The sequence below is a fragment of the Sinohyriopsis cumingii genome, chromosome 1 (assembly GCF_028554795.1).
Source record: "Sinohyriopsis cumingii isolate HCF-2022 chromosome 1, ASM2855479v2, whole genome shotgun sequence".
In the NCBI taxonomy this organism is placed as follows: Eukaryota; Metazoa; Mollusca; class Bivalvia; order Unionida; family Unionidae; genus Sinohyriopsis; species Sinohyriopsis cumingii.
The window spans coordinates 75,554,742-75,580,867 of NC_142961.1; the positions used below are offsets into that span (position 1 = coordinate 75,554,742).

Below are 26,126 nucleotides of genomic sequence, written 5' to 3' on the forward strand. Positions count from 1 at the left end.
TCAGATATAGGAGGTTGTGGGTTCGATCCCCAGCCGAGAAATACCAAAGACTTAAAAAAATGTTATCAACAGCTGCCTCGCTTGGCGCTCAGTATTAAGAGGTTAATGTTAGGACTGGTAGGCCTGGTGACAGGATAATTTGACTGGGTGGGACATCATGCTGCAGTGCTAGACATCACTATAAACTGTCAGACTGCAGACATTGTAGCGATATGACTGAAAAATTGTTAAAGCTACATTAAAAATCCAAATCACACACACACAGTTGTATAATTTCCAACAGTCGCAACATTCATAAGCATTTAGCTTGACAAAGTGTGACATACTTTAATTCATTATTATTCACTTGCTTAGAACTTTGTCAAAGCATAAAATAATCTTATGATAATAATAATAATAATAATAATAATAATAATAATAATAATAATAATAATGATAATAATAATAATAGTAATAATAACTTTATTTAAAGAGTGTTACATAATTAGTTGCATGAACCTTATTCTGCGTTCTCCTCCATTATATTCATATTTGCAACCAGAGTGTGTGTACATATTTCCACACACATTAACATAGCATTGATTATAAACTACATTTACATATGGACATAACAGCAGAACATTTTGTACAAACATACTTCAGTTTGGTATGTTGTGTATATACAGTACAAAATAGTGAGAAAACAAAGAGGAAGGTTTGAGAATTGTAATGTTTTTATCAAATCTAACAGATCCCACTTTTCATCCACTGAATTAGCTTTTAAATAAATACATTTGTACTTCACTTCGGAATTCTGTTCCAAATTAGTGGCATCAAATGTTGAAAACCTTTCTTAAAGAATTCTTTGTTTTGTTTTGATTGAAAGTTGTTGAGTTGAAATTGATCTTAAATTGGGAGTGTCATCTTTTTTCTAGCATGAAATAGTTCCTTGAGATATAATAGGGCCATATTTGTTTGAAACTTTGTGCCTTTCTCAAACATATTTATTCACTTTTAACACTTTAACATCATTCTTTGCATTTTGGATGTTTTCAATATTATGTAGGATGAGTCTGCAAGCTCCTTTTTGACAAGCATAATAATTTGCAAATATTCTTGTCAGAAGAATCTCCTCAGATAACATTACAGTAGTGTAGGTATGGTTGTATATAGCTTTTGTAATATATTCAGCATTGTTTAGTTGATAGATATATAACCTTAACTTGCTTAATAATAACAGACATCATTTGACTTTATGATGTAATGACTTAAATGTTTCTTCCATTGCAAATTGTGTTTTCACTAATAAGATTGCCTCATCTACAGAATGAGCAAATCATGCCTTTTCTTCACTTAGTGGACTTGCCTAATAGTTGGAACATGCCATCGGTCTGCTGTGCAGTCTTTTTTGGAAAACCAGTATGACCTCAACAAGTATGTCATATTAAAAAAAAAACTCAGTTCACCATATTCCCATTTCTTGTGCATGCGGAGTCTCTCCCATCTTTACAAATTCGATGAATTTTTTAAATACTCATTTGGCTGTTATTTTGTGGAAGTTAGTGATATGGTATTGGGGATTTCTATATCATGACAAAGAAAATGGACCCTAATACTTTTCCCAGTGACATGCTGAGGCAGCCAACCTGGGGTGGCCTGGGTGGGTATTGAACCACAACGTTTGGATTATGAGTCCACTATTGAACAAATTGCACTAGCTTTTAATGTAGTAAGAGTCTAAATTGCTTCCAGGATCTTCTTTTGCAGTACCTGGACTCCTAAATTTCCAAATTGAACTTCAGTTTTCATTATAATAGATTCTCATTCTTTAGATAAATAAGGCCCTGTAGTTTAATTTTCATTAATCCTACAGAGAGTTCTGACGACAGGGATTAGTTAGAAATCCTCAGGGTCTGAATGTGGGTGCCTATACCAGTAAGAAAGTCTTCAAAATCATACAGAATTCTCCATTTTTGTAATTTAATTTATGAAAAATTTAATACCAATTGGTCAATGATGGTGGAATTGTCCCATTCCCACTTATCTAAGAATAATCTTTGGAGGGATGTTTATATACAAGAATTTAGCTTTTCCCAAAAGCAGAATCTGAAAGATTTTTCTTCTCTTTGCAATTCTACAAGTAAACTAGTTGGCAATTTTGCACAATGCCTATGCCTATAAGGCAAATTTCATTGTGGCTTGTAAGACTGATTTAATTTCTATTGATCTTTTATGATAATTTTTATTACAAAGGTAAATTAGAATACTATCTCAGTATTCATTTATGACACTGAAATTTCATCATTCTTGATTGTCTTTTTATCAGAGAACTTTTCTTTCCCTTCACTTCTTTTATTCTAAAATCAGATCAAGTTGTTTTGTACACAAAGTCAGATAAAAAATCTTTGTGGAGAGTCGATTCTTGTGAGCTTTTGTGTGGTCTGTGCTGATGTTTAATATAGAGGGGACAAGTATTAATGCAATTTGGACAATAGTCTTTTTAATAATGTGATAATAAAATGCAGGCCTGACTGAAATGCATTGATCCACTCAGTAGGTTTAATTAATTTTCATGTGTAGACTTTTATGTTCTGAGCAGACAATTATTTTCCACCATCATGTTAATTTACTGTGAATCAAAATTCCTTCATTTCAAACACAAGATTAGATGGAATACCTGAACATGGAGCTTTAGTGCGACTAATTAAAGCCATGATCTTTATTCTTTGAATAAATTCTAAAAAGCACAAAGTCATGGTTGAATTTACTGAGCAGGTAGTCATTTTTATAGACAACATTGAATTCAGCTGTTATATTATGTCCTTTTTATTCCTGTGCTTTAGCCAGCAGGTTGTTATCATATCTTCATTCTCTTTGTCAATTTTTGTTTTTGTGAATATACCATTTAAAAGAGGGTTGTTGATTTGGTCCCCCTCACAAAAGGTCCGTATTAGGAGCTCAAAGGCCAGATATCCAAAAATTTGCATTTACACTGAATGTTTTATATATTTTCGGACCAAATTTGACACAAAGCTAGAGGACACATAATACCATCATACACACTTATAAGTTAGGTCCAACAGCAAGCCATACAGACCCACATCTGCCATCCTGAAATCAACCAGCAGATCTCGGTCTATGCAGCTTGTTTGAAGCAGTCAGTAGAACAAATAGGAAAGAGTAATCTGCTTGCACACGATATAATGGTGGATTATGGTTTATACTGTTTGCTGTTGGGACCAAGGTATGATCATTTACAGTATTTGTAAAGTGGCAGGAATTGTAATAAAAAGGGGGCAGGGAATTTGCCATCGTGAGCCATGGAAAATGTAATAGTTGTCAACTCAGATCATGTTAGTTTGAAAAGGAGGAGATGTAAGTCTTAAAGATATACACTAAGGTTCATAAGCAACCCTAAAATTATATAATTACCATTAGAGTTTGTAACAGCAATCTCTTATGCTTTAATTACGTTAATTTGGGTTGTAAATGCACACCTGATGTTATAGTTGTGACATCAAGAGTTATTAAAATTATTACACATTAGCAATGATGATGCTTCAGTTGTGTCGTGTGGGGTGGGGGTTAATGATAAAATCTTGCATTGCTAATAAAACTTATCTTATTTTTAAAAACTCCAAAAGAATCTAACACAAGCATTAGCAGCAACAACAGCAACTTGAAGTTGTACTGCAGCTTGGTCAATAAAAGTATTTTTGAGTTGACTTTACCATATCCTCTCTCTACTCCCTATCCCACCTACCCATTCCTACCCACCCAATTCCTGATAGCTTAATTAGCAGTGGTGACTCACAGAGGGTTGTAGATTCAGTCACCATCCAGGCCAGCCTTTGGTGAGTCCTTCGAAAAGGCACTTTAGATCCCATTCTCTGAACATGACAATAATCTTTATAAAGTGCCATTAAAAACCAGCCAAACAGCACCATAAATACCCTAGATGTTTGTCCAACATGTATCACTCTGCATTGATTTTCATGGCCATGCAAAACCTTTAACACCTAACATTAATCAAACTTTATCAACAAGTCAACTTTAAGTTAAGTTACAAAATATTTAACTATCACAATGAAGATCTTGAATGGCAGTATCATCATTACTTAATGTGTGAGATTTTTCTGTTAGTTACAGCGTCTATTGAATAATATACTTGATTCTTAGTTTTTAAAGAAAAGCCTTCTAATAAAACAATTGTGGTGGTGGATTATATTTTTGTCAAATTGTCCCATGCATAATGATGTTAAAAAAACAACATCAATTTGGTTAAGATTCAACACACCCAAAATAGATGAGTCCAACTGTGAACAGCACAGACCCAGATCTGCTGGCACATTATGCTCTGGCAGATCTGGGTTTGTGCAGCTTGTTATGAATAACTAATAGAACTACCAGCATAGACCCTGATCTGCAGGTGCATCATGCTATGGCAGATCAGGATCTATGTTGTTTGCAGTTTGACTTGTAAGTGAGTATATATGGTATAATTCCTTGATTTGTCAATCAATTTGTCAATTGAGCTTGCAAGCAATATTTTATATTGTTAAGAACGGATCTTGTTTTAAGGTAGCTGAAAACCAATTATGCTAATGCACCCATGTTTTTAATGTACTATTGAGGGTTGCAGTTGCAATACATTATGATAATCTGTATCATTAGTTGTTGTTATCTTTTTAGGGGCTGTTATATTGGGTTGGGTGACTTCATTATGAACTGCTACAATGTATTCTCCACATTACAGTTAAAAATCATTGTAAAAGTATTGAAGATGTTAATAATACATGTCCAAAGAATAAGAAGGACCAAGTACAGTAGATAACTGGATAGGATTGTGCTGGCTTAAGCTCAGTCATGGCATGTTTTGCAGTTCCAAAAGTTCCTGGAGTAGTTAACAGTGTAAAAAGTTATGAAAGTACATGTATTAGAAAAAAGAAAACTGAGTTTTACTAATATTCTCCAATTCAATAACAAGAGGGTACATAATTGATACATGCACACTGTTTGAAACCTTTATTTAGAAAAAAGAATTGGGTGGTTAAGACGGAACAGGGTCAGAAGAAAGTATAAGCAATCATGTAAGTATAATTACTTATAGTACAAACTTCAAAGAGAGAAGTGTAATACACTTGCATTATAGCTCCAATCTATTTTATGGTTGATATCAATGAATGCATTTAAAATGAGATATCCAAGAAAAACCAATTTCATGGCTTACTCTAATAGATAGCTTAATGCCCTATGTTGCCAGATGCGGATGAAAGGTGTCTGAGTACAATGGGTGTCAGGGCATGTTTGAAATACTTTAGTTTTAAATTCTTTTTTAGAGCCCCGCATGACAAAGTTAGAAGGGTTCTATACTAATGTATGTCCAGCTGCCCACTAGCCTGCTATCAGCAATCTGGTTTCAGCCAGATAAATTTATTGGGATTTATTAAATTTGAACCAAATTTGGTATAAAGCTTTATATTTGATAAAACTTGGAAAGAGTTTGATTTCCTTCCTTCAGTAGCATCACTTAGAGCTGTTTACTGATTCCAAACTTGGGTTTCTGCAGCATAATTTTACCATGGAATGTTGGATTTCAACCAAATTTGGTATGCTGTTTCATATTGATGAAGCCTTGAATGTGGGAAACATTTACAGGATTTACGCCTCTTGATTCCCCAAAACATGATTTTGTTTTCCACATCATAACTTTAATATGTTTATTTAAATTTGATAAGATTTGGCATGCAGTTTTACATTGATGAGACAGTGAATGCACTTCATTTTCTGTTCTTCATTTTTAATGATTTGTATTTACCGTAGTTATGCTCCATGATTGCTCATACTTCTGACTTTGAAATCTGCAATATTACTTTACCAAGGATTATTGGATTTCAGATAAATTTGTCACGTGGTTTCATGCTGATGATGCCTTGAATGAGTTTGAATTCCAGCATTCCACAGTATTTACATGAGTTATCTCCCCTGATTTCCCATCCATCTGACTTGATTGACATTATGCAAGATGATAGATTGCTTCACATTCCAGATCACATGACCTGTTAACCTCTGACAAACATGCAGTATTTGACAAGGAAATATTTTTCAGTTTGAGTGATATGTTTATTAAAAAATGATTTGTATTATTAAAAATGTAAGATTACAAAGCGACCGCTCAGATGGCCTAGTGGTTAGAGCATCCACCTCGGATGTGGGAGTTCATGGGTTCGATCTCCGGCTGAGTCATACCAAAGACTTACAAAAACAGTATTAACAGCTGCCTCGCTTGGCGCTCAGCATTAAGACATTAGTGTTAGGACTGGTTGGCCTGGTGTCAGGATAATATGACTGTGTGGGACATCATGCTACATGTCTGCGACATGATGCCCCAGTGCTAGACATCACTATAAGCTGTCACACTGCAGACATTATAGTGCAGTAGACAATATTTATATTTGTGGTTCAAGTTCATACAGTAATAACCTAAGTGTTTTATTTCAGTAAATAATAAATATCAATTTCAAAGCTGCTCGAGAACTTATTCATGTACAAGGAAATTCACTGCAAAAGATGCTAATGTATTTAATAAATAATCTTATCCTTCTTAATTTTGTTTGGCTTATGTTTATGCCACCTTGAAAGTAAATGAATTAAAAATCAATAAAAAATTGTAAATAATTACTGTTTAGAAGTATATTGTTGTACATAATAGTTTTAAGGTTCTACTGTGTTTGTCAGATGGAATTCTGATCAGTGATGTCTGTTGATGTAAACATGTAAATGAGTGCTTAATATATCGGACGATATTTATCTGAAACCATTGTTTTGGTATTTCTTTATTATTACATGTCTTTATCCCCACCCCTCCATCAGCCCCATGAGAAAGTAAAGAGTCACTCAAGTGTCTAAAAGATTGAGATGATAAATTATTATTTTTGAGACAATCAAACATTAAAATTAAAATTTTCAAACTTTAAAATAATAGTTTGGGGTTCAATCCATTCTGTACAAGAAAAATAATATACATCAAAACCTGCAAGTTACGGGGCTCTCCGCCCACATTCTAGAAACATTTACTTTTACATATATTTTTCAATCTTTTTTTTTCTTTCTTCAAGCCATCGATGGGAAAAACTTTCTATATACGTTTATGCAAATAAACATGTTGTAGTTGCCATCAATTGTTCCATATTCAGTTGACCACATAAAAAGGTCTTTATCAGTCGAAGTTTTGTCTATGTTTCGGGAAAGGAATAAATCTGATTCCTCCATTTAGATGATCTGAGTATCAACTGTCCAAAGTGCAAGGCTCCCACTGACTTCTTTTCACCCTTTTGAATGAGAAATCATCAAATCATTTCAAAATTTGTGTGTGTGTGTGATTAGGATTTTTAACGTAGCTTTAACAATTTTTCAGTCATATTGCTAAGATGTCAGCAGTGTGATAGTTTATAGTGATGTCTAGCACTGGGGCATTATGCTGCAGACATGTAGCATGATGTCCCACCCAGTCACATTATTCTGACACCAGGCCAACCAGTCCTAACACTAACCTCTTAATGCTGAGTGCCTAGTGAGGAAGCTGTTACTACCGTTTTTGTAAGTCTTTGGTATGACTAGGCCGGGGTTCTAACCCATGACCTCCTGGTTCTGAGGTGGACTCTCACCACTAGACTACCGGAGCAGTTTTCAAAATTTGTAAATACTTATTATAAAAAGATTCATTATTGCCACGTGCATCTTGTTGGAGGAAAATGGCAGATGAAAGCAATGCCTGGAGGTGTGTCTAATTTAGATTCGCTGATTGGTTAGTTGATCAGCATGATTGACAAGTGGCGATAGGTCAATTACATAGCAACACCTTACCAATGGTTTTGGTTGCTGTTTTACAGAACATGTAGTTTTTTTGTTCTTAGTAATTAGAGTAAAGTGCCTTACCCCGTGACATACCACATTAGCCCAGGGACACATTACAAACCTGCTTCTTAGAGTCACAACTTGTCACATTAACCACTGAGCCAATTGGCTCTTACTTTTTTACCAGCGATTGTTATATACCTCATAAATATGTTCCCTTGACTTTGTTTCCAAAATACAAGTTCTTTGTGTAAGGCCTTGTGTGAAGCAAATTGTTCTTAGTATCACATGGTTCTTTGCATTCCATCCATGACTGTGATTGTGGACCTTTTGCAATGAATCCATCACTGTGAAGCAAATTGTTGTGAGTGTGGACCCTTTGCATTGCATCCATCACTATGAAGCAAATTGTTTTGAGTTTGGACCCTTTGCATTGCATCCATCACTGTGAAGCAAATTGTTGTGAGTTTGGACCTTTTGCATTGCATCTATCACTGTGAAGCAAATTGTTGTGAGTGTGGACCCTTTGCATTGCATCTATCACTGTGAAGCAAATTGTGTGTGTGGACCATTTGCAGTGAATCTATCACTGTGAAGCAAATTGTTTTGAGTGTGGACCCTTTGCATTACATCCATCACTGTGAAGCAAATTGTTGTGAGTGTGGACCATTTGCAGTACATCTATCACTGTGAAGCAAATTGTTGTGAGCTTGGACCTTTTGCAGTGAATCTATCACTGTGAAGCAAATTGTTGTGAGTGTGGACCTTTTGCAATGAATCTATCACTGTGAAGCTAACTGTTGTGAATGTAGGCTTTGTATTGAATCCATCACTGTGAAGAAAATTCTTGTGATTGTGGACCATTTGTATTGCATCCATCATTGTGGAGCAAATTGTTGTGAGTGTGGACTATTGGCAATGAATTGATCACTCATAGCTCATTAAAAATTGTGTTTATATTCTTTCCAATGTCAATAAAGAAAAATTGTCATTTATTATAATATTTTTACTCATCATACATAAATGCTAGGAAATGGAAAATGTTAGGCATGCCTTTAAACATCCATTAATTCCATATGTAATATATTGATTGCCATCATAGAATTTTATCCCATCACCCATTTGTTGTTGGACACAAATGGCACTATTTTGATTTATGTTTATGCTTGAAAAATATAATTGTAAAAGGTAACATTCTACAGGACCAGCATGATGATAAATGCTGACTATAATCAATACCTTGTCTTGATTTGTTTAGTACCTGTGGAGTTGTTGAAAATCAATTCTCTCATTTATTTTCACAGGATGTTGGCAATAAATAAAGAACTGCATGTGCTGAAATAAAGTGTTGGTTTTAGTTAGTTGAAGAAACAACAGAATCACAGAAGCCAAGTCAAGGGACAAAGAAAGAGTACACACCATTTTACAAGTTGGACCAAACAAAATGTGACTGGCTAAGTACAGAATGTCAATTAATCTGGACTTGTGTCTCAGACTCAGTAAGGAAACATTTACTCCAGTGTTGCAGTGGTGCACCCCACATTGTGTGATGTGGAGTGCTGACTAAAATGCGGGAAGAAGAGTTTGAAATTGCCATTAAGGTGGTAGTTGTTGGAAATGGCGCAGTTGGCAAGTCAAGTATGATTCAGAGATACTGCAAAGGAATATTCACCAAAGACTATAAGAAAACAATAGGAGTGGATTTTCTAGAAAGACAAATTGAGTGAGTATTTAAAATTATCTTTTGGTTTTGCATGGCACCTATTTAAAAATACATATATGTAAAGCTAGACTGCATAGTCAGAGTATGATGAGACAGTTAATAGGATAGTGTTTTGCCCTAATAATTAATAATGGTATGTCACAATTTTCTACAAGCAATTTTATAGACATGGAGTGTTATTATTTAGCCTTTTTGATATTTTTTTTTAACTGTAGCCAAACTGATTGTATAAACTTCACTATTTGAACAGTGTACTCTTATTTGGTTAGCCGTAATAGTTCAAATGACTTCAGTAATGTGAAGTCAATATTGTATCTAGTATTGTTATCTGTGTGTAATTTGCACTCAGTGTGAATATCATATATATCATATACACAGATATGATGTCAAAAGAGTGTGGTGACAGAACAGGGTCTGTTCTCTTGGAATCGTAAGTACAATGAACGGTAACTCTGATTTAGTCCAGGCCTTCCTGAGTGACTCTGTTGAGTGTATAGTTCAAGCCTGGTATTATTAAAACTTCCTGAGTGATCTGTTGAGTTTATAGTTTATGCCTGGTATTATTAAGACTTCCAGAGTGACTCTGTCGAGTGTATAGTCCAGGCCCGGTATTATTAAAACTTCCTGAGTGACTCTGTCGAGTGTATAGTCCAGGCCTGGTATTATTAAAACTTCCTGAGTGACTCTGTCGAGTGTATAGTCCAGGCCTGGTATTATGAAAACTTCCTGAGTGACTCAGCTTAATGTATAGTCCAGACCTTATATTATAAAAAAGATTTGGAATGATTCAGTTGAGTGTATAGGCCAGACCTTGTACTGTATTATCAAAAGATTTTGAGTGACTCAGTTGAATGTATAGTCCAGACCCTGTATTAGCAAAAAACATTTTGAGTGATTCAGTTGAATGTATAGTCCAAACCTTGTATTATAAAAAAGATTTTAAGTGACTCAGTTGAATGTATAGTCCAGACCTTGTATTATAAAAAAAGATTTTGAGTGATTCAGTTGAATGTATAGTCCAGACCTTGTATTATAAAAAAGATTTTAAGTGACTCAGTTGAATGTATAGTCCAGACCTTGTATTATAAAAAAAGATTTTAAGTGATTCAGTTGAATGTATAGTCCAGACCTTGTATTATAAAAAAAGATTTTAAGTGATTCAGTTAAATGTATGGTCCAGACCTTGTATTATAAAAAAAAGCATTTTGAGTGATTTGGTTGAATGTATAGTCCAGACCTTGTATTATAAAAAGCATTTTGAGTGATTTGGTTGTTGTATGTATAGTCCAGACCTTGTATTATAAAAAGCATTTTGAGTGATTTGGTTGAGTGTATAGTTTAGGCCTTGTAATATCAAAAACAACATTTTGAGTGATTTGGTTGAGTGTATAGTTTAGGCCTTGTAATATCAAAAACAACATTTTGAGTGATTTGGTTGAGTGTATAGTTTAGGCCTTGTAATATCAAAAACAACATTTTGAGTGATTTGGTTGAGTGTATAGTTTAGGCCTTGTAATATCAAAAACAACATTTTGAGTGATTTGGTTGAGTGTATAGTTTAGGCCTTGTAATATCAAAAACAACATTTTGAGTGACTCAGTTGAATGTATCGTCCAGACCTTGTATTATCAAAACATTTTGAGTGATTTGGTTGAGTGTATAGTCCAGACCTTGTACAGTATTATCAAAACATTTTGAGTGACTCAGTTGAATGTATCGTCCAGACCTTGTATTGTCAAAACATTTTGAGTGACTCAGTTGAATGTACCATCCAGACCTTGTATTATCAAAACATTATGAGTGATTTGGTTGAGTGTATAGTCCAGGCCTTGTATTATCAAAATTTTTCAAGGAAGAAACTCGAGTTGAAGCCCAAAGGCCTGAATTTCAGCAGTCTATAACTTTAGAATAAAACTAGCATATTAGAACTTTCAGATTTTTCTTTGCTGTGATTTCTTAGCCAGATATATTTTGATGACATTGGTACACTTTGCCGTTGCCATATCTTATTTTACAATTTCAAGCTTTATCTCAAGTTTTATGCTAAAAGAAAACCAGAGTTTAGATGATGCAGAACTAGGCTTCAAAGTCATGGAACTAAATTCAACTCAAACTCAGAATGCCAAAGTGAAAATCATATTTAGTATATCTTAGTATAATTCATTGTTTCTCTGGAGGGTGGGGTGCAAAATTGAGACAAAATCCCATTGGATTTGAGCTGGGGGTCAGATGAAAAAATTAGGGGTCTTTGATACACAAATGAGGTCAAAGGGAAACAGTGTCATTGAAATTTGGCTTATACTTAGGAAATGCAACTTGTATATGTAGGTTTTCATTGAAATGTGGCTTGTATGTAGGTTTACATTAAAATGTGGCTTGTATGTAGGTTTTCATTGAAATGTGGCTTGTATATGTAGGTTTACATTAAAATGTGACTTGTATGTAGGTTTTCATTTAAATGTGACTTGTATGTAGGTTTTCATTTAAATGTGGCTTGTATATGTAGGTTTTCATTTAAATGTGGCTTGTATACATGTATGTAGGTTTTCATTGAAATGTGGCTTGTATATGTAGGTTTACATTAAAATGTGACTTGTATGTAGGTTTTCATTGAAATGTGGCCTGTATATGTAGGTTTTCATTTAAATGTGACTTGTATGTAGGTTTACATTGAAATGTGACTTGTATATGTAGGTTTTCATTGAAATGTGGCCTGTATATGTAGGTTTTCATTTAAATGTGGCCTGTATATGTAGGTTTTCATTGAAATGTGGCCTGTATATGTAGGTTTTCATTTAAATGTGACTTGTATGTAGGTTTACATTGAAATGTGACTTGTATATGTAGGTTTTCATTGAAATGTGGCCTGTATATGTAGGTTTACATTAAAATGTGACTTGTATGTAGGTTTACATTGAAATGTGACTTGTATGTAGGTTTTCATTGAAATGTGGCTTGTATATGTAGGTTTACATTAAAATGTGACCTGTATGTAGGTTTTCATTTAAATGTGGCTTGTATACATGTATGTAGGTTTTCATTGAAATGTGGCTTGTATATGTAGGTTTACATTAAAATGTGACTTGTATGTAGGTTTTCATTGAAATGTGGCCTGTATATGTAGGTTTTCATTTAAATGTGACTTGTATATGTAGGTTTTCATTGAAATGTGACTTGTATATGTAGGTTTTCATTGAAATGTGGCCTGTATATGTAGGTTTACATTAAAATGTGACTTGTATGTAGGTTTACATTGAAATGTGACTTGTATGTAGGTTTACATTGAAATGTGACTTGTATGTAGGTTTTCATTGAAATGTGGCTTGTATATGTAGGTTTACATTAAAATGTGACCTGTATGTAGGTTTTCATTTAAATGTGGCTTGTATATGTAGGTTTTCATTGAAATGTGGCCTGTATATGTAGGTTTACATTAAAATGTGACTTGTATGTAGGTTTACATTGAAATGTGACTTGTATGTAGGTTTTCATTGAAATGTGGCTTGTATATGTAGGTTTACATTAAAATGTGACCTGTATGTAGGTTTTCATTTAAATGTGGCTTGTATACATGTATGTAGGTTTTCATTGAAATGTGGCTTGTATATGTAGGTTTACATTAAAATGTGACCTGTATGTAGGTTTTCATTGAAATGTGGCCTGTATATGTAGGTTTTCATTTAAATGTGGCCTGTATATGTAGGTTTTCATTGAAATGTGGCCTGTATATGTAGGTTTACATTGAAATGTGACTTGTATATGTAGGTTTACATTGAAATGTGGCCTGTATATGTAGGTTTTCATTGAAATGTGGCTTGTATATGTAGGTTTACATTAAAATGTGACCTGTATGTAGGTTTTCATTGAAATGTGGCCTGTATATGTAGGTTTTCATTTAAATGTGGCCTGTATATGTAGGTTTTCATTGAAATGTGGCCTGTATATGTAGGTTTTCATTTAAATGTGGCTTGTATATGTAGGTTTACATTGAAATGTGACTTGTATATGTAGGTTTACATTGAAATGTGGCCTGTATATGTAGGTTTTCATTTAAATGTGGCTTGTATATGTAGGTTTACATTGAAATGTGGCCTGTATATGTAGGTTTACATTGAAATGTGACTTGTATATGTAGGTTTACATTGAAATGTGGCCTGTATATGTAGGTTTTCATTGAAATGTGGCCTGTATATGTAGGTTTACATTAAAATGTGACTTGTATGTAGGTTTACATTGAAATGTGACTTGTATATGTAGGTTTTCATTGAAATGTGGCCTGTATATGTAGGTTTTCATTTAAATGTGGCTTGTATATGTAGGTTTACATTAAAATGTGACTTGTATGTAGGTTTACATTGAAATGTAACTTGAATATGTAGGTTTAAAAAAATTAGTTCATCCCAAAATTTCAGAACTTTAAGCCCACAGAGACAGAAATTGTTGAAAATCAATGTTTTTGAAATGTGGACATGAGCTCAATTTGTTATGCACAGACAGTTTATGAGTATGGCATCCAGGTCTACATGTACATATAGATCTGTGTTGTATGCACTTGTATACCCATTGCCAACATGCAGATATTGCACTTATGTTAAAGTAAACTCATTTTTAGTAAGATGAGGGCAAGGTTAGCATATGTGTCATTGTGGGAGAGGAAGGTTTGGAATACGCAGTGAAAGGTGAAGATTTTCAGTGGTATACTATTAGAGTTGGTCTGGCTTATTATTTTAGTACCACAGATTTAGAATCTCAACGAATATGTCATGTCATTATTAACAAATGATTGTATTCTGTGATGTTTACCCCAACCCCTTGTATTATACATGTATTTATAAGTCTGTAAGTGGAGCCAGGTAAGCTTTGTTTTTCCAAGTACCTAAGTTGGCTAATCCTCTTACGTAACCCAGTCTTTGTTTGAGCTCTTGAGTGGAAATCTGGCGGGAATCTTTGTACATGGGGACACACAGACTGACATTTTTATGATTGACAGTTCGATCAAATGACCAGAGTCCGTCGCCATCCAATCGGGATGCGTTGTAGGTGGGACTTGATTCGAGAAACTGGCATAAGACTTGTACAAGCCTGAAATTCGTCAGTTGGTGTTTAAGAGTCGCAGTGACACACACTCCGTTAGCCATTCGTAAAAATTGGCGGAATTTAGGAAATTCATGAAATAGCTTCGATCAGGAAGCTTTCGGGGGACGAAAGAATTTCAGAGAATTTCGGGGGACGAGAGAAGTTCAGAGAATTTCGGGTGACGGTGAGAGATACCGAGTGAATTTCGGGTGACCTCAAGGGATACCGTCAAGGGTTCCGGATACTAGAAGAGGAACCGGAAGTCAAGATAACGGCAAGGAACAAGGATTATAGAAGAGGAAGCGGAAGTGGAGATCACGAAAGGAGAGAAAGACAAGGGAACGAAGAGATTTAGATGAGTAGCACTCAAGAAGGGAAAAATCTCCTCACACTGTGAACTCAAATGATGATCAAAGGGATCATTGGGTGAAAGAGAGACATTGATTACTTTAAATTCTTTTAAATTTCATTTATTAAATTGTTATTGTTTAAATTTCATCTTTGTATTTCTTTTAATTTAACTGTCGGCATTGCTGACTGGGGGCTCGTAGCCATAAATATATTTAGTCAATAAATAATATAGTGTCCAGAATTAACCTTCTGAATAAGGACCAGGGGAACTTCTCATAATTCGTTAAAGTCTATAAGAAGAACCCCACCCCTAGACAACCACTACACCCCCACATATTCATATATAGTCATGCAAAGCTTTTCTCCTGTTATTGATACTTTTAAGATCTTGAGATTTAGAAACAAATAATTTAATGCAGTACCAAAGAATTCCATGTAGCTCTGAATATTTTAGCAACCAAAAGTGCATAAGCTGTGGACTTATTGTAAAATGCTATGCACAGAATTAACATCTTTAAGTTTAAAAAAATACCTAAATCTTATTGTAAAATATTGTGTACAGAATTTACATCTTTAAGTTTAAAAAAATACCTAAATCTTATTGTAAAATATTGTGTACAGAAATATCAACTTTAAGTATATATAAAAAAAACTAAATCCGATTGTCTAAATTTCAGGGTAAACAATGAAGAAGTGAGGTTGATGTTGTGGGATACTGCAGGCCAGGAGGAGTTTGATGCTATTACTAAAGCCTACTACAGAGGTAAATTAGCGTAACCTAATAAAGACAAATTAAATTTAGCATGCTTGTTTGTATACATATGAAGATGAAATGATAAGATGTTTCTGTCATTATAGCGATTTTTTAAATATTTCTACAATTTTTACTTTTGGGTCTGCAGCAGCAGCATTTACAAACACTGTCATCATTTTAATCACAATGACTTGACCTCTTTTTTCCAGATGTTATATTTTTAAGTAGGAATTCAAAATAAGGAGTGTTTTACTTGTGCTCAGCTGCAGTGACCTACTTCCTGAAATTATCAGAATGGTTTCATGGAGACTTATTCTTCTTTGAATAGTTCTAAGTTTTGTCCTGTTTATAATTGATTATCTATCATCTGTGTGTAATGCTTCATATTAGGTTATGGGTCAGAATTATGGTGAATTCTTTTTACAAAAACAAATTTCAGCCTGCCAATATTGCTCATTCCCATCAGATAAGGACATTATAACTTATGTATGTACAGGAAATCAACAATAATAATAATAATAATAATAATAATAATAATAATAATAATAATGTGAAAAAGCCTAAAACTTGACAAAACATATAGAAGTCTGCAAACTTTGTATGAACATTGCAAGCTGTAACTGGTGTAAAACAAAGCCATGATGGATGGACAGCTGTGATGGTACATACCAGATCCTCTTTCAGCATTTAAATTTGTTTGAGGTTACCATGTTTATTCTTGCCCTCTGACACTTAATCCTTAAGTTAGTCACTTTAATAGTTTGATGACCAACACAGTAGTCACTATATAATATTCATTTGTTTGATCTTTTCAAGTATGTTTTTTTTTAAAAAAGTATACCATATTTTGGTAGAACCAAAAGGTAAACATGAAAACTTGTGCAACGATAGCAAATATATTGTAGGAACAGTGTTTCCACTATACACAGCTGATAGCAAACACATTGAGAGAACAGTGTTTCCAGTATACACAGCAATAGCAAGCACATTGTAGGAACATTGTTTCCAGTATACACAGCTGATAGCAAGGACATTGTGGGAATATTGTTTCCATTATACATAGCTGATAGCAATTACATTGTGGGAGCAATGTTTCCAGTATATAAAGCTGACAGAAATTACATTGTGGGAACAATGTTTTCAGTATACACAGCTGATACCAAGTACATTCTGGGAACATTGTTTCCAATATACATAGCTGATGGCAATTAAATTGTGAGAACAATGTATCCAGTACATACAGCTGATTGCAAGTACATTATATTGACCTTGTTTCCAGTATACACAGCAGATAACAAGTACATTGTGGGAACAATGTTTCCAGTATACACTGCAGATAACAAGTACATTGTGGGAACATTGTTTCCAATATACATAGCTGATGGCAATTAAATTGTGAGAACAATGTATCCAGTACATACAGCTGATTGCAAGTACATTATATTGACCTTGTTTCCAGTATACACAGCAGATAACAAGTACATTGTGGGAACAATGTTTCCAGTATACACAGCTGATATCAAGTACATTCTGGGAACATTGAATATATATTGTTGATTTATCTCTTGTATCAGAGAGATTTCAGCATATTGTGACTAAATCTTTCATGATGGCCTTCATGTACTTTTCCTTGCTGTGTTTCAAAACATTTTCCCAAAACAGCATATAATTAATTCATTTGTGACAGAAGCCATCAAAAGGCTTTGTTTTTGGCTTATATTTATGAATATTATGGCAAACACCAATAGCATACACAGTAAATATAATGACAGTAACTAGATATTTTTATGGAATCATCTGCACATTTCTCACAGTTCATTTATTATGCACAATAAAATATGCATCAACCTGCAGCTTAATCCACTTCAAAAATATAAAAAATACAACCCCAAAATTAGCATTGTAATTGTACTCCATTTCAATTTGGATGGATTATTGACAGAAATACTTGAATTGTGGTTGAGGTTACTTATGTTTAGAGTGACTTATAATACCACAAAACCCCCTCACTATAATGTTGAGGTTACTTATGTTAAGAGTGACTTATAATACCACAAAACTCCCTCACTATAATGTTGAGGTTACTTATGTTAAGAGTGACTTATAATACCACAAAATTCCCTCACTATAAGGTTGAGGTTACTTATGTTAAGAATGTCTTACATTATCACAAAACTCCCTCACTATATGGTTGAGGTTACTTATGTTAAGAGTGTCTTACATTACTACAATATGCTCTCACTATACGGTTGAGGTTACTTATGTTAAGAGTATCTTACAAAGCCACAATACTCCCTCACTATAAGGCTGAGGTTGCTTATGTTAAGAGTGTCTTACAATGCCACAATACTCCCTCACTATAAGGCCCTTAGTTTATAACACTTTTTATAAGGTGTTTATGATCATGGATCCCATTTTGTTAACTCAGTGCAATATTATACATAATGTACTTCATTATAAGTTGGTCTCACTGTTGTGTGGTATACTCCATGGCAGTCATGAATGACATTATAATGAGGGAGTGCTTTACTGCACAGCTTAATGCATGCCACAGGTTTTGGCACCTGTATATACTTTACATAGAACCTAATTTTTTACTGCAGAAGGCTGATATCAGCCAAACATTTAAGTCTGTTAAATTCAAGGTTTTTTTTCTCCAGACTATTATCATATGATGACGAGATAAATACGTGAACATCAGTGCTGTCTTAAAACTTAAAAGTTATACAGGTATGAAAAGGCAGCACAAATATAATTATGCATAAAGGTTCCTAATCAGAAGCAGTAATAAACAAGAATGATTGATACTGTGTTGGGTGTGGCAAAGGTTGTTGTGGAATTACCATTAGCCCTTGCTAACAAATATGTTTGGACACATTCATATTAGATTTTTTAAAATATATTTTTATAAAGGAGGAAAATTAAACAATGCTTCATTTTTTAGAAAAAGCTTACAAACAATCAACAAAAATGATATATAATTGTACTTAGTAGACTTGCCAGTTTGTGATTTTGAATCTCCCACTCTCAACAAGCAAAATGGAGGCATGTATATTTTTCTAATTTCTTGAAGAGCTTAATAGAAAATGAACTTCAACACACTTCTGAATGAAGAAAATGTATGCCATTATATGTTGCATTCCATCTAGCTTTTTCAACAGGCAAAGAGACATTAAAGTGAAGACATTCCAAATGAGGATGTTTTTAATGCTGACTAAGCTCTTGCTTTACATGGCAAGAGAAGTGAAACATGTATTTATTAATAAGTACCATAATATTCTCACAATGTTAAATGTCTAAGTTTCCTTGTGCCGTTAGGCAAGAGACAAACCATTGGCTAGAATTATCCCTGCACTTTTTTGAAATTAAAGAAGCACCATGATATTGTGATATGCTGATAAGCTCTATTGGTCTGTACATACATATGTATATGTATAGTCAGGTATATGTACATAGTACATGTGTCATGTCCTTGAACCCCACCTACTCTGCTTAACATAGCTACAACTTAAACTTGGGCTAATGATCGTCCTATGAATGGTGTCAGTATTTTTTGAATTTTGATCACAGCCTTTGAAAGTGTGACTGGATGGATGTTTTCAAATAACTGTTTTACCGGTATGTCTGACATGTCTGAGTCTGTTTGCATATGTGATCAGTGACCCAAGTATCAGCATATGTCAGACTGGCATCCTGTGGGTGATCTTTCCCTACCCTATGTAATTTTGCCCCTAGGTTTTAGAAATTATTGAGATGGTCCGAATTATAACCGTTTATTCACTTAGTAGGTATGAAAAGACAAATATATTCATGCAGCTGACATTGCCCTAGGGTTCATCCCTAACACCAAGGGACTTAGCCCATGGGTTTATTATTATGAAGCTTTTAGGACCCCCACCATAAAACTATATATACATTTTTGGGGCATTAAAAGACCAAATATGCTCCAGATTCCTTCCTTACCATCCATTTGACTTAACTCCTGGGTCATAGTGAAAACATCAAGATCCTGACCCTATGTCCATGTACATGCTTGCATGAAAAGGTCAATCACATATGCCCAACTGATACTTGCCCTTAGGGACCTACCTTAAAGACTCATATACCCAACTGATACTTGCTCTTAGGGACCTACCTTAAAGACTCATATACCCAAGTGATACTTGCCCTTTGGGACCTACCTTAAAGACGCATATACCCAAGTGATACTTGCCCTTTGGGACCTTCCTTAAAGACTCATATACCCAAGTGATATTTGCCCTTTGGGACCTTCCTTAAAGACTCATACTTCAAGGTGGAGGTCAAAATTAGGAAGTACAGGAATACATATTTTACAAATACAGAATTCTAATTTATGGTGATTCATATATTAAAATTCAATTAGATAACTGTAATTAATTACTTAAATGCAGGCAAATAGATTGATATTAATGACAAAAAGTATTTAAACAGTTGCAATTTTGTTTTATTTGTGAAAATGTCTAAATGTAGAAATCACTTTGTGTGCACTGACATGGACACAACATTAGGTTAAGATTTACCTCTAATTACAAAGATGTGACCAGTTCAGCTTTCACAGAGAAAGTTATGCATGGAAAATAAAATAGCAAATGTATATAATTGCTAGATGTACTTAAATAAACTTGTTATCTTTATGTAATAAAAAAAGATGTCACTGCAAAAGTGCTATGACTCAATCTATAGTAACATCCCTTGGGGTGGGTGGGGGACTTCATGGCTGACCTAGATCATTCATGGACTGTTTAAGACTTCATTTACACAATTCTGCATACATACATAAATGCATATATTTGCATCTTGTTCCCAGATGTTGGCAGAGAAATAGAATATTGATTTTCCATACATATGGCAAATATATTTTTGCAAGTTTAGTTTTTTTTATTAAACTCTTTTTTCTTTCTTTAATTTTGTGCTTGCTAATTTGTTTTTACACACACACACACACACACACAGAGTCAAAGACAGGTGGGGATCAAAGGTAATGAAATAAGACTATTCCATTATTGGAAAAGATCAAAACCTCAACCAGTAATGTGAGACCTGGTCTTAAAAGGACCAGGAATAAGTCAACTAGTGATTCAGAAGTGGAGACTCTTCCACAAATGGCCATGATTGATCTTCACTAATCCAGTTATGAAAATCAGAAGTTAACCAAGCTGTCGGTTTTTGTGATATCTAAAGTACTTAAGCGCTTAGCTGGAGAATCTAGAAGTGTAAATAAAGTTAGCTTGGACCTATTATTTGAAGAGTGCATCTGCAAAGCTCTACTTCAATCAAAGCAATTTGTTGAGATATCCATTACGGTATTCCCACACAAATCTCTCAAATTGTCAAGAGGTGATGGAGACATGGGTTACTGCAGTGAGACTGAGATGCTTGAAAATCACAGATCACAGAATATCTCACAAGTAAGATAAATCAATGCCATGATTCGATACAAACTCTTACATCCTGACATTTGACTGTGCCACTTTGTCAACATCAGTCAGAGCTGGTGTATTGAATATTGCTGTTAACCATTTCATTCCTGATCATTTGTGGTCCTTTAACTGCCACTACAATGATCGCTGCAAGAGGAAACCAGTCTGCACTGGACAAGAGGATTATGATGGATCATCCTGCACAGATAAAGTCTGTTGTGTGAATTGCAAGGGGGAACATTTCATGTACTGTAGAGACTTCCTGAAATGGAAACCTGAGGAAGAGATCTGACACATTCAATGAGAAAAAGTGGAAGCCATAGCTCCACTTAGCACAGCCAGCAAATCCTATGCCAGCAGAGATAAAGCAGAAAAGAAGTCATCCATAAATACAAGCTGTACCCGGACCAATACTACATGGTCAGTAGGTCAAGCAAGTTCAGTTTTGATACCAGCAACATCTGTGCAGGCAGCCACCCAAACTGAGATTGAAGCTGATAGCTCAAAAAACCAGTTTTGAGAGTGTAGCAAATAAGAAACTCAAAGCTATAAACTACATGCCATTTAAGTCCAGGCTACAAAAAGACCAGCAAACAACTGCAGTCATCTTAGAAACATAGTGACAGGTAAGATAAAAAGCTCAGTTAGTGAGAAACGGGTTTGATCATTCGCAGCAAAAGAGCAGCAGACCACTGATGCCAGTGGAAATACATGCTCTAAACCAAATAAGAAGTGAATTAAAGAATGAACTAAACCTTTGCATTTGAAAGTATAGAGGGTATGGATATTGGAGAGCAACCTAATACTGTGCCATGGAAAACTATCAGATGTCCTGTACTTCCACAGCTCCCAAAATATGTCTAACACCATAATACATGTACAATGAAATTGCAGAAGTTGAAAGGCAAATATTAATTAAATATATCTTCAGCTTTAAGAACTTGACCCAGTAGCTGTCTGCCTATGGAGACCTTTTAAAATAAAGTGACAGAGTAAATCTAAAACATTTCCTAATGTAAAGTATCTTTTCAGGATAATCTGAATACAATCTTTTCAGGATAATCTGAATACAGTCTTTTCAGGATAATCTGAATACAATCTTTTCAGGATAATCTGAATACAATCTTTTCAGGATAATCTGAATACAGTCTTTTCAGGATAATCTGAATACAATCTTTTCAGGATAATCTGAATACAATCTTTTCAGGATAATCTGAATACAGTATATACTTGCTTATAAGTCGAGTCAAATTGCAAACAATAAAGATCCTGATCTGCCATAGCATATTGTATGCTTGCAGATCAGGGTCTATGCTGTTTGTTCTATTGATTACTTCAAACAAACTGCACAGGCCCAGATTTAGGTCTGTTTGCAGTTGGACTCATCTTATAAGTGAGTGTATATATTAGGCCTTGAGTATTCATCATTGTGAACATCCCAACCAAATTAATCTCAATACAGGTAATAGCTGTTCATGTGTCTGTACACAAAATTCATACTCTGCTCAATATATCTCCCTCCAATTAATCAATCTGACCTTGATTATCATATTGAATAGTTACTGAAACCTTTTATTTTACATAGTGACTTTTACTGCTACCATACTGTGATGTGGGATGTGATTTTGATTTTTAACATAGCTTTAACAATTTTTCAGTCATATCGCTACGATGTCTGCAATGTGGCAGTTTATAGTGATGTCTAGCACTGGGGCATCATGCCGCAGACATGTAGCATGATGTCCCACCCAGTCACATTATCCTGACACCGGGCCGACCAGTCCTAACACTAACCTCTTAATGCTGAGCGCCAAGCGAGGCAGCTGTTAGTACCATTTTTGTAAGTCTTTGGTATGACTCAGCCGGGGATCGAACCCACGACCTCCCGCATCCGAGGCGGACGCTCTAACCACTAGGCCACCGGAGCGGTCCGCTACCATACTCTTTGAGGCTGTAATGATATCAATGAGAGAGGAATGAAAATATAAGACTTTCTATCAAGATACAATCTTTGCCTTTTTTTGACAAGACATATACCTGTATCCTGCAACAAGATACTACTCTCATGTAGACTTGACCATCTGCAGTCCATCTCGTTTGCTGGACTTCTATTGGGAAGCTGATGATGACAGTGTGTTACTGACCACTCTTCAGTATATTTAAGAGGTAATACTCCCAAACCTCAAGGTTTTGTGCAGAGATTAAAACTGAACAAGGCAGATTGGGAAATGTATCAATCCCTCTGTGATCTTATCCAAAATGTAGTAAACCTTGTCCACTGTTATTTACAGTAATACTTCAGGATGTTCATGGAGATGAAAGACCAAAAACATTGACTTTTCCTTAACTTGTCAACATAGCATGGTTTGATGACGCTTGCAAAGACACACTACGGAAATGAAAGATGTCCATACAAATTTAAGCACCAGTTCCAACAGCAGAATGTCTGAATAAATAATTAATATACCAAGCTAAATTTCATGATGCTGTATATGAGAGTGAAGGGAAAATGTGGAGATACTGTATGCCTAGAGCTCTCATTCATAAGGCATATAGTACAGAAAATCATTGACAAATGTAAACATGTCTGTATCAAACACTTGAAGAATTCTTGATGGATTGGGCCATGTAGCTGCCAGAAATGTAAGATATATAGGTCAAAACTTTCTCCAGAAACACCTCAAGAAAACTATTCTGAAAACATCTGAAGTATGAACAGCCTAAGAGGAGAGGTTCCTGTAAATTTCAAAGCTTCTTTTGATGAAGATGGAAATAAACCTTTCGCTCTCAGAAAAGTACAAGACTCGCTTGAATGATAAATGACAGACTCCTCTGGTATCTGTAGTCAAATAGACTTCCATCAGACACCTTCAGTGTGGTTTCATATACCAGAGAAGTAGAGTAGACCATCTAGTCAGATTTGAAGCATTTACCATGAGTACTCACTTATAAGTCATCACACTGCAAACATCAAATATCCTAATTTGCCATAACATAATGTGCCTGCAGATCAGGGTCTGTCTTGTTTGTTCCACTGATTATTCCTAACAAACTGCACAGATCCAGATCTGCTGGAACATTATGTGATGGCAAATCTGGGTCTATGCGGTTTGCATTTGGACTCATCTTATAAGCAAGTATTTGTGGTATTAGAGAAGAGTACAGCATAAGTAATGATGTACTCAGCCCAGGTTTGAAGGGCTGCCAACCTATCTTTATTATCCGTTTGTTTGAAAGACAGAAATTTCAGAGTTACGTAGGTATCAACTTTGCTCAAACCTATACTTAGAATGCTGGTGTTCTTTAGTGCAGGATATTGTCAGGAAATGCCTCCTTAATCCAGGACTGATTGCTCCGTGACTTTTTTGAACTGCTATAAATAAAAGGATATGCCTGCTATTGGGCACCAGCTTCATGTGTGCATGATAGAGTTTAGCAGTGGAATGAAGAAAATATCCTAAATTCCTCTAGCTCAGAAATTATTTGTATGAAGTTATGCAAGTTCTATTGAGTTTGTGATGACCCCAAACTCTTTTTTGTTGTTTCTCTTATCTATCTTGGGAAGGAGACTAATTTTAATGACTTTATTTTTAGTATAAACTAACTTTTATTTTAGACAAATGTATTTTAGTCAATTAAAAACTTGACATTGAATTGACAGTGTATGGATCAGTGTATAAATCATACTTAATCTGATGCACAGTAAGGGACTTCGACTTCAAAAGTCTCCATGTTGGGTCAATCTGATATCATTATTAAGTGGAAATACCAAACCTTGCACACTCACTCATCAAGATTAATTCCTCTTCAAGGTATACAAATTCATCCTTGCCTAGAAATAGAAAAATTAAATTCTGTAATCACAAATCACCACTGTGGTGATCAAATCCTTCAAAAGCAATGTTTGTTTTTTTGCAAACATTCTTCAATGTATCCTCTAATTTTTTGGAGTAAATTGAATGAAATTGGAACACCCTATAATGGTACATGTTAGAAAATAAACAAAACATTAGAGCTGCCTTTGCAACTCATCTTTTGCTGGTTACCTAATAAAGGTTCCATTTTTACAACTGAAATTACACCCATACACAATTTTTTTAACTTAGCCAAAACTAGCTAACAAATTTTCTCATTTTATCAGATTCTCTTTCCATGAACTTAAAATCCTGCAAACTTCGAAATTTCAGAACCCGTTAATATCAGAGATTTTACAGAACATGACTTGCTGTCATGGAAAAATTATTTGCTCTTACGGAAACATGATTAGTTCTTATGGAAACATGATTAACTCTTATGGAAACATGAGTAGCTCTCATGGAAACATGATGTGCTCATAAAATCTGGCAAAAATATTTTGCAGTTGTGGCTGTTATTGCATTCTGGGTAATGAAAGCATAGATATTTCAACCAAAGCTGCTCAGCAGTCACCTGTTTCTGTATGGACCATTTACATACTGACTAAAAGTATTAAATAGACTGACATGCTCTTCATATTTGTACTTGGCTAAATTTGTGGAATGTGATTCCATGAACAAGCACCAAAACCCACCACTGATATGTAGCATCCATCATGTAGTATAAATCAGAGATGACATGGTATTGTGCTATCGCATATCAGTCATGCATACCTGGTTTGTACATACCTCTCAAAGGGTGAACCTCAACTATAGATCACACCCAGCCGTTGTCCACGAATGTGTGGAATACATTTTGGCATGCTAGTCAGCTTCCATCCAGTGTATTGATGTAAACTCAACAAAAAATCTTTAAGTTTATTTAGAATAACTTTTATTATTTAATACTTCTGTCTTGTTTGGAAGACGTTATCTTCAGATTTTTATTTCTGTTTATATTTGCATTTTTTAATCTTTAGTTAATTGCCACCATATAGCTAGTATTGTGCAGAATATGTCCCACTGAAACCCACAACTGCTACATACATACA

At 34.7% G+C, this 26,126-nt stretch overlaps 1 protein-coding gene across 2 annotated transcripts in view; it reads left to right on the forward strand.

The window, feature by feature from the left end:
* LOC149807142 (ras-related protein Rab-23-like) overlaps positions 1–26,126 on the forward strand; it is a 73,927-nt gene that overhangs the window by 13,535 nt on the left and 34,266 nt on the right. For both annotated transcript variants that reach the window (XM_089962642.1, XM_089962648.1), the window contains exons 2-3: positions 9,141–9,559; positions 15,664–15,749. In XM_089962642.1, coding sequence (XP_089818768.1) covers positions 9,405–9,559; positions 15,664–15,749 — 241 coding nt within the window. In that variant the 5' untranslated portion in view covers positions 9,141–9,404. The remainder of the gene's footprint in view (positions 1–9,140; positions 9,560–15,663; positions 15,750–26,126) is intronic.